This window comes from Seriola lalandi, unplaced genomic scaffold, assembly GCF_002814215.2.
Source record: "Seriola lalandi dorsalis isolate HSWRI2012SDOR001 ecotype SW California unplaced genomic scaffold, Sedor1 jcf7180002054912, whole genome shotgun sequence".
Taxonomy (NCBI): Eukaryota; Metazoa; Chordata; class Actinopteri; order Carangiformes; family Carangidae; genus Seriola; species Seriola lalandi.
The window spans coordinates 3,898-14,294 of record NW_019525464.1 but is presented as its reverse complement, the minus strand read 5'-3'; the positions used below and the strand labels follow the sequence as shown (position 1 = coordinate 14,294).

Genomic DNA, 10,397 nt, shown 5'->3' with positions numbered 1-10,397 from the left:
CAGTAAGGTTTGGGTCGTGTCTACATGTGACCTCTCATCACAGGTTAGTGTGGACAGAAGCTCCTTCTGGAACGGTCTCATTTGAAGGATTTTAGATGCCTGGAAATATACTACTACTACTACTACTACTCATTATTATTATTATTATTATAGATAATTTATTTATAGAACACCTGCTTTCCAGGATCTTTACAAGTTCTCTACATTAAAATTAAGAAAGTACATCACAATAAGACTGGATAGATAGTGGATGATAAAATATGCAAATGAAAATAAAAAAACAAACCAGTAAGTAATAAAATATTAGAGGATTAATTAAAAGCCAAATTTCATCTGCTGTATAAAAATGTCCAAACAGCCCACATCTCTTACAGCTCGTGGTTGGGTATTGCATAGTTTTGGAGTATAGTTTTTTTTTTTTTTTTTTAAAGTAACTACCAAGTATTTGACAAGCCCTTTGCAACATGTATGTTTACCTACACACTAGACTCAGTTTCAGGTTTTCGGAGTTTCCTGTTTATATGTCTGCACATCCTGGTTTCATTCTGGTTTCACATTCTGTGCAGGTCTTTCATTGACTCCAGTTAAATGAAGCCATGTAGAATGAACCATGTAATGATGACATCTTGACACCAGTAAGGAGGAAATTTATTAATAATTCTTGTCACTCTGGCTCTCGTATTCCATTAGTGGTGAAGAGATGGAGAAGAAAATCTCCAGAGCGATAAATTGCAGCAGTGTTTAAGCAGCCATGAACCAAAAATAGCTTCATCTTCAGCTGCTGAAGGAATTAAAGTCGGCACAGAGACGGAGTCATAGACACGAGCACTGAATCACGGACTATTAGAAACTGGGATAATGTTTCCCGCTTATACTATTTGTTTAATAATCAATTAGTTGATCGACAGAAAAATAATCAGCAACTAGTTTTTTAAGAAAAAATACCAAACGTTCCACGTTCCAGCTTTATTACACTAATTAGCTGCTTTTCTGTTTTATATAACTGTAAATTGAATCTTTGGGATTTGAACTAATCATCAGAACAAGACATTTGAACACATCACGTTAGGGTCCGTAAAATGATGACGATAGTGATTTCTCACTATGTTCTGACATTTTACTGAATAAACTCATGTATACAGAAATAATTTCCAGTAAGTCTGATAACCAGGATAAACTAGAACTACTACCTCATGGTTGTATAGCTCCGCCTCTCAGGGTCAGAGAAGACATTTGGAAACAGACTCTGGGAATTATGTTGCACATTTTTCACTATTTTCAGACATTTTATGGATGAAATAATTAATTGATCAATTGAAAAAACAACCTGCAGATTAACTGATAATTTTAATAATTGTTAGTCGCACCCCCGGCCATCAGCCCATTACAGACACATGGCTGCGAGCAAATAGCGTCCATGCAGAATGAACTGGCTCAAACCCAGACATGAGTGTGAGCCAAACACGAGGACAGCATGCTAACCAACACTAGACATCACTGTTTAATGCAGGTAGCCAAGTAAACCATTAAAACTAAACACGACAGAGACACAGCATGTCTACACACAAGGTCACAGGTGTATTTCACAGCATAAAGATGTGGCAGTTCCAGTAAATTACAGTGAACTTGCTCCCTGACTCCTGTTCTCTCCGTCACTCTCTCTTCTTGACTCTTATATCTAAAACACACAGCAGGAGGAAAACCAAGTATAACATACACAGCTCGGAAACCAAGTATAAATGTCCAGCGTGGATGCACACACACTTGTGAGTTTGCTTCCACAGGAAATTGGAGTCAGCTTGGCGGTCTCCTAGCAACAGCCAACAAGAGGGGAAGCAGCACAGAGGGAGTAAAAGCAAAGGAGTGGTGAGATGTAGTAAAGAGGAGTGGAGCATGGGGTCATAGCAGCGCTGGTACCTGACTACAGGTAAGACACAGTGATGGATTTGTGGGTTTTTTTTATCATTGTACAAAATCAGATTTCAGTTTATTATAATTTGATTTAGATTTGTCCATAATTTCTTGTGTGTTTAGTATCAAAATGCAAAACATAAGAAGTATTATCATTTATAACCAACTGAAATTTGTTCAAAGTTTTGTCTGTCATATATTAGTTAACTTTAATCATTTGAGACAACGTATAGTAGTAACACTGGGTTGCTCATTGGCTGTCTTCCTCATCCGACCCAGTTATCCTGAGCACTCGCAGGATGAGCAACTGGACCTTCCTCATCTATAATGTAGTTTGGTAATTTGAGTTGAAACCTGGTCTGTTGATGCAAAGAGATGAGACTGGCATGGGGCCTCAGATGCGCCTGTCATTTATCTTCAGCATAAATAACTCGGCAGTGAAGTTTCGTTCATCCAACACAAGTAGCTGCACAACAGTGAAGAAAAGAAAACAGTCCGCTGCGAGCAAAAGTTCTGCATTCATTATTTTACCCAAGTGCAAGTCAACAAAAATCTTCTCAAGTATCAAAAGAACAAGTAAGAATAGATTATTTCACAACGCTTAATTATTCATGTGTTAGGTAATTTATACTGCAGGAAGTAGACTTAAACTATTCATACCCCTGATACAAATGCCACAATAATTCAAATATATTAAATACATTCAGCTGCTACATTAACTGCTACTTTGACAGAGTCTTAGTATTTCAGGTATTACATAAATCTGCTATAGCCCCACACTGTGTGTACCCATGTCACAAATGCTGCAGCTCCAACTATCAAACTATCAAGTATTAACCCAAAAAGCATGAACCCAACTTTGGCCAGAACAAGGCTAGTAAATAAAATGATCAAATGTCAGTAACAGCAGTTGCTAAATTTGCAACGCTGCAGGTGAGATTGAATCAAAATATATGACAGCGTCCATGTTCATTATAGAACATGAAGTTTGGCCACCAAAGGCTAATGCTTAGGGAAAATGTCAGTAACAGTAACAGCTCAGGCCACAGCTCATCCCGGTTCCCGTACAAACACCCAAACACCTCAACGAAAACAACAAGAGGAGGCTGAAACAACAAGCTCAACAGGGCACAGGCACTTAAAGGTGCACAACTCAGACTTTGGAGGTTCAGGTTAATTACAACTTATGGCATTTTTAAATGTAGAGAAAATAATGGCTTCTTCCTCTAAAATCTTCAGCCTTTTACTAAACTGTTGAGCGTCACTACATTGAGCTGTGGTTTGGTTCTGTTTGGTTCACAAAGGCTTTGTGTGGGAAGCACTTTGTTGTCGGCTAACAGAGTGCACCATAACTCTAAAAAATTCATTTCTTTCTTGACTAAATGTGCCAAAGCTTACACAGTCTGATAAACATGTTAACCTTCATGTTACCTTCACAGTTAGTCTCCTTGTAACATTGCTGCAAAAAACGATCAGAAAGACTCTCAGTGTGTTTACAACCAGGGACTGAAAACAGGAGAAGTATTACTGAATATTCTGGACCAACCACAGAGTATTTCTACTACTACTCATACTGTGCAGCTGTGCCGTCTGTCATGATGTAAGAGTTGATATTTAGAGGTTTAAATGATACATTAATACCAAATATTTCCCACCACTTTCACTTAATTATACTACTATAATATTTTGTACTTACTGTTACTGCATTTACTCTGCTCTGAACCTACAATCGTCATATGTGGCTGTATTATTTCTTTAGTTTGATGAAACTCAACTGAAACTAGTTATATTAATGTTGAAGCTACTCGTTGAGCTTCAACATACGGTTTAAAACACATCAGTCCTCAGTAGTGTGGAATGAACCAGTACCAAAAGCTGACATTGAAAACTCGATCATTCTTAATTTAAATGTTTTTGCACTTTGAGTAATAATTGAGTGAAAATGTTACTTTTATGCTGGATTCATTACAGGCAAGGTCCTTTTATGGTCTGTGTCAAATGATTATTTTTTAAAGTAGCTTGTTTTTATTTCGTTTTTAGAAATACTTGTCCAAATATAAAGTAGCAAACAGGCATTATATAGAATTCATGCATAGGACTGATAACATACCCATTCCTATATATAACAAAATGGTTTGGGGCCATAAATTTCCTAATGTATTCCCAGAAAGAGTGCTCCTTTCTGTTTATTATATGAAGGTTCCCTGGGGTTCCAGTGTTATCACAATACATCACACAGAGGACAGTCATCTTTCACTGGCGTTTCTCTACATCACTTTGTACTGTTCATGAATAAAATATCAAAGCGGAGTCTGTTTGCAGAACTGGGGAGTTGAGAACTATTGTTGCGCTGACACTCCAGCTGTCTCTTTACCTCCCACTCTTGCCCTCACTCTGGATGCTTCTGGCTGTCCGCTGCCATTTGAAATGCTAATGGATTTTTCTCGGTGCCAAACTCTAAACTTTCTTCTTCCTCTATGCTGGTTCTTTCTGCCCACATTCTTGTTTCTCCTATGGCCTTTCCCTCATAGATGTATCACCTTTCCATGAGCAGCTGTTCACTTGGCAGCATGACAATAGCTCTAATAAAAGACCTATCTGGTTAAAGAAGTTGTAAGTCAGTCGTCTCCATCAGGCTGAGGTAGCATGTGCTGAATTCGATTAAACTACATTCTTAGATTAAGTGTCTGTCAAACATTTCCCCATAGAGAAAATCCTGTCTGATGATGGCCATTTTCACTGTAGTGAAATGTTTCGTCACAGCCACAGTGGTTACCACAATATACTGCATACCACAGTACTCCAACACAACACCACCACAAGTTACAGCCTCAAAAAGAATAAATATATTCAATTCTATTCAACTGGGCTGTAATAGTAACACTTGCCATATCTCTCTACAGTTGGTGACCATAATTTGTGGATCAGTTTTAAAATGACAGAAATAGGAATAGCTAACATGGTAAGCTATTTTAAAGCATGCGTCCTTTATTTTAAAAAAAAAAATAGCATAAAACCTTGTGAAAATTACACATGAATATCATCCAATTTTAGACAAGATGGGTTCACGCAACACATCTTCTGCTGCTTATGTTACCCTGACTACCAACGCAACTGTGAAGAACACGAACATACTGGCTTTTAAAAGGCTCCCCATTCAACCAACTTCAATATATATAGATAACGAAGTATAATTAATCAGTATTTGTTGGGCTTGTGTGAATACACCAGTAAAGATTCTACATGGCATAAAAACAAAATCATTTTATGTATACATCATTCTAATATCACTCTTCATGATAAAATCTTAATTACATAACAGGCATTTATTATGTTCATGATTTTGTCTATTTATTTCCATTTATTGTGTCTTTCTGCAGGAACTCAAAGTGAACGCTAGAAAAGAAGTGAAGATCCATCCATCCATAATCATGTTTGTGGGGATTCCTTTGGGTAGCAGTCACACCTCCCCTAACCCAGCCCACAGTCCCAGCTCCGATCGACATTCAGATGGTTCTTTCCTGCCTCAATCCCCTCCGTGCTGGGTAACACAGGCCCGGTGCGACCTTGCCCAGGCAGAGGCAGAGCTGCGTCGACTACAAGAGCATCACGCAACTGAGACTGAATCTGTTAAGCGGGGTGTAGAGCGGGCCATCCTGGGAGCGAGCAGAGAAGAGCGGCGTCTGCTGGAGAGGGTGGAGCAAGACCATCGAGACACTCAGCAGCGTCTGGAGCAGGTCCAGAGGGAGAACACGGCAGCAGCCCGGGTCAGTCAGTCGCTGCTGGACCAAAGGCTCCGCAAACTAGCCCAACTTCAGCAGCAGATCCAGGAAGTGGGTCAGCAGTCAGGTCTGGATCAAAGTGGGCCAAGTCAGAACCTGCTGCTGAAGGAGGTGACAGAGTTCTTACAACCCATGGAAATCTCTGTTACCCTAAAGAAGGTGAACTTCAAGCCCAGCTCCCAGCCGAGTGCTGTTACCTTTGGAGATATCCGTGTGCAGGAACAAGGCCTGTGCCTGCATGTCGGAGGCTGTGGGCCACAGGGGCAGATTTGTGCTCTACATTCACAGGAGATGAAATGTGGAGACACAAACCATCAAGGTGCTGTGGGAGAGAAAAGCACTCAAGGACAGGCATGGACCTCACCAACAGGCAGGGTTGTCAGAAAGATCAGCCTCTCTACCCGGAGTGATGTTGAATCAGAGGAGGAACAAAAGCTCTCCTCGACAAGGATAGGTCGCTGGCTTCCCAAGTGCGAACAGTCTGACTGGGAGTCATCCCATGATGATGAGATGGAATCTGTGTCCTTTCAGCCACAAGGAGAGGACGTCTTTCTGGCTGTCCCTACCGTTCTTACAAACATGGATACTAAAGGCAAGGAGCAGGTGCACAAGATGAACAGTAACAGAAAACACTACTCCCCCAGGACCCAGAGGAGGTCGCTTTCTGCGGTCTCTGCTAGGAGGCCGTCGCCTTCACCAGAACGAAGACGGGAGCATGTCAAGCTGAGTCACTGCTTGAGTCTAGACAGTCAGGAAGGTGATAAAGGAAAAGTCAGTCCAGATTCCAATAGTAGACTCTTGAGGTATGGCAACAGTGCACTAACATCTCCCAGGATGACTCCAAGAGACCCGTTGACCAGCCAAAGCTGCTCAGACCTCACCTCCAGGGGCCGGCCTCACTCTCGCCTCAGCCAGTCCTCTGATGAACACTCTCTAGGGACACTTGGTGACTCTGGCCGTGCACCATCACCAACAGACAGCCTCGACTCCAGTTATACGTTCATCGTTAGCCCATCTCATGAGTACAGCATGAGCAGAGGCTCTTTGAGCTACAATTGCCGTCTATCAAAGTCCGCAGTGGACTTGACTCACAAGACACGCCCGCTGATCGGAGGTGGGTCGAATGAGCAGGTAGGATTGTGGAAGGTGAAGTGCAGCAACTTCAACTCCATGTCCAGCTCAACATCAGCCTCGCCAGCTCTAAGTAGGGGGCCTAGGATCTCTGACATGGGGCACACCTTTTCATACCCTTCATATAAAGCTCATAATAGTCTGCACCAGCCGCAGAAAAAAATCTCAGTGTCCGGCTCAAAACAACCCCTTGTGGCGAGGTCTTTATCCACGTCTATCATAGATGGTTTCTCTCAAGAGCCAAAGAGAGGCAGAGGAGAGAGAGGGGAACCAGCCCTGGAGGAGTTGGAGGAGGAGGGAGACCCATCCTTTACAGTATTCAACCCTAGAGGAGTTCATCCGATCAGGCAGTTTGGGAAGCAGGGTTCGGGTCGGGCTGACCTTACCCTGCCAAGTGGTATCCATGCCACACCACAGGGCCAGCTCTTTATAGTTGACTGCGGTAACGCACGTGTCCAGGTATGTGTTGTGATACTGATCTTTCATACAACATATAGTATGGCTACATACAAATCAAGTTGACAATTATGTTGAAACTAAATGTAAACTTTGAAACAGGTGACTGACCCTCGGGGCAATGTCCTCCAGCAAGTGACCTCCCCAACTTCAGATGGATCTGCCAGACGGTGTCGGAACTACTTTGACATTGCAGTCAATGCTAAGGGTTTGATTGCACTAAGCTGTGCAGCAGAGCGAGCCCTGCTCGTGTTCAGCCGGCATGGTCGCCTGCTTCAGACCTTTGGAGGCTCAGGGTGGGGCTCTGCAAAAGATGATCTGGAAGCTCCCAGGGGTGTGACAGTAACCAGGCTGGATGAGTTCTTGGTAGCTGATATCCGGAAAGGCACCCTCATTGCCCTGAAGCTTGACCCCAAGACAGGCTATCGTCGCGAGCGGACTGTGGTGACTGGATTCCACCGGCCCTACTTAGTGGCAGCCTGTTTGAGCTCAGGCATGATAGCTGTGTCCGAAAGAGGCAATGAAACGGGTCGTGTACCTTGCATCAAAGTCCTGGAGCCAGGCTGGAACACAGTGAGAGTTGTGGGTGTATGTGCTGGTATGGGACCAGTCCTGGTTTGCCCCTGGGGTATCTGTATAGATAAAGATGGTAATGTGCTGGTAGCGGACTGGGGGGAGGAGCACAGAGTTTTGTTATACCCAGCACAGGGAGTGGGATGGCCCATAGTAACCCAGGGCTTGAGTAGCCCACGCGGCTTGAGTCTGCTACCTGAGGGACAGCTAGCTGTGTCAGACAGCATGCACCATTGCATTAAGATATACAGGTACAAAGCAACGCAGGGCCAGAGAGAGTGAGTTGATGTTTAAAGTTCATAAAATCTGAGATAAATACGAATGAGAACACATCCACTATCACAATTTGTGTTGAAAAGACGATTTAAAGTGGAACAGCAGAGATTACTTTCTTCTTCAGAGTGGCATTTTATTTTCATGTGTTGAAATGCGAGTGGTTTGACCGTTTCAGTGGCATCTTGTCATGATTGGCTTCAGTAATTCCTCCAAATTCTAAAATTTTTCACGCTGTCACTGCTCGTTACTGATGAGTGGAGCTCGGTGGCTTTTTTTTTTCAGTCCTCCCACTCCTTTCTTTCACCAGCAGCGTCTGTCATGTATATCCACCACTCTTTGATGGATTCTGCATTTAACACAAGGATACACTGATGCCAGAAAACATGGGGTGTTTGAATCATAGGCGGCGGAAGCAGGCTGTTAATAGCAGATGTTTTATTCAGGAGACCATTGCTTATTTGGGATCAGGCGAGGGTGTGAGCATTTTAAATACATTTACTCAGGAGATTTTGTACCTTTTACTCCACTACATTTATCTGACACCTGTGGTTCCTCATTACTTTTCAGTTTAAGATTTTACATTCAGTATGAGGTAAAGTGACAAACCTGCTGTCAGGTAAAGAATAGAGTAAGTCAGCCTTGTTTTTGCTTCAATACTGCATGTCTGAAATGATCTCATTTGTTGATTAGTGTTAGAAATGGGAATAAGTTAGACAGTTTTAAACCTCTAGAAGAACATGTACTCCTTCAACAAATCTGAAAGTATATCAATCCTCCTTTTTTCCCCCCTAGACAGCAACAATATGGCATGTTGCTGTAGTTCAAACTCCCGACAGGATAACAGAATAGTTAGAAGTTACTCAAATACTGCTTCGATGTCCATGCATTGATCTAATAGTGTGACAGAGACCAGTCTTTTAATTTTCACTACTTTTAACTGCTTTTTGTCCTTAATCCTTTTAACTTTTCTAACTTAAGAAACCTTTTTAATTCAAGACTTTTATGTGATGTGCAGTTTTGTTGTTCTTCCACTAAAGTATTGCTGCTTTTACTTTTGGAGTGCTTTTCTACCACTTGGATTACATCCAAAATGTTCCAGTGCTCTTGTGCTCTCTTCGATTAAGCCATGACGTGTCACAGACCTGATGTCTTAGCTGGGCGCATGGTCGTGGGTGTGAGCCATTATTAGTAAAGACAAGCTGCTTTCATCTGTTATCATTTTTGTGTTCATCACTGCAGTATAGAATAACGGCAGATTATTATGTTATAAATGTATTTATTCCTGGAAAATCTTCTGTTGTGATGACTTTTCACTTGTTAACAGTACATTAAAAGATGTTGGATGGAAATGTGTTTATTTATTGTGATATTTTTGTCATTAGGCTTGTTTTGTCTTATTTGACAAAAAACTTTTATAAAAGAAATTAAAAAAACTTTTCCAGAAATCCAACAATGAGACACAACAACCTAAAAACTAGCTTGATCATTAACTATCTAACATTACAGATATATTTTAAATGTCTTTTGGGGTATTTGAAAAATATTATTTATTTGTGTATCAAGTTTTCTAAGTATTTCCATATATGAATATTGTATCCACAAATTAAATTAATGAATTAAGAAAAACGTATTATTTTTCGATCAATTATAATTGGCAGTATGAGAAGCATTCGAGATTAAATATTAACAGTCGGTCATCTTGACACAATAAGCCAGCTGCAGTCTCTGACCAACCACAATTAGAATTTAACACTGATGAAAATTAATAACCACAAAATGAACTTGCACATGCACAGAAAGAACTGAAGGAGGAATCTCTTGGGTCCAACACCCACCTACTCATATCTGTTGCCAAGCGAAGAATAACATAAGGGCTTTGTTTGCATTTTAAGTCAATTTCCTGCACATCTGAGACAGTCACACCAACCTCTTCACAGATCGAAGCAACAGTTAATCAGCAGTTCAGCACTCGCCTCTCAGTGCTGAGTGCAGAGCTTGAAAATGTGCTATGATTGCTTAGCAGAACATGACATTTACTGTCTGCTGAAATATGTTTTGTGAAAATGATTTGGAGAGGATCGGACAAGCAATGGTTTACTGTTGGGGTGTCCAGTAATGCCAGAATATGGCACAGCAAATATATTTTGCTGGAAGCTTGATTGCCCCGTATTCATGTTAAAATGTGATTTGACCATTAATTCGGCTCTGCAGTGGGTATCAGGCTGTGCTGTCAGAAATCTACCAACATCATAGTAGAGTAAGGCATAA

At 41.4% G+C, this 10,397-nt stretch overlaps 1 protein-coding gene across 1 annotated transcript; it reads left to right on the top strand.

Annotated features, from left to right (window-relative positions):
* The first annotated feature begins 5,299 nt into the window (after positions 1-5,299).
* LOC147817709 (uncharacterized) lies at positions 5,300-9,478 on the top strand. Its single transcript, XM_087169749.1, has 2 exons — positions 5,300-7,283; positions 7,383-9,478. Exons 1-2 carry the CDS (start codon positions 5,343-5,345, stop codon positions 8,133-8,135), a joined length of 2,694 nt encoding a protein of 897 aa, XP_087025875.1. The 5' UTR covers positions 5,300-5,342; the 3' UTR covers positions 8,136-9,478.
* Positions 9,479-10,397: the final 919 nt, after the last annotated feature.

Excerpts from the sequence above, each read along its gene's own strand:
- LOC147817709 (XM_087169749.1), top strand. The coding sequence starts at position 5,343 with ATGTTTGTGGGGATTCCTTTGGGTAGCAGTCACACCTCCCCTAACCCA. Across the intron at positions 7,284-7,382 it reads GCGGTAACGCACGTGTCCAG|GTGACTGACCCTCGGGGCAA; the intron begins GTATGTGTTGTG and ends ACTTTGAAACAG.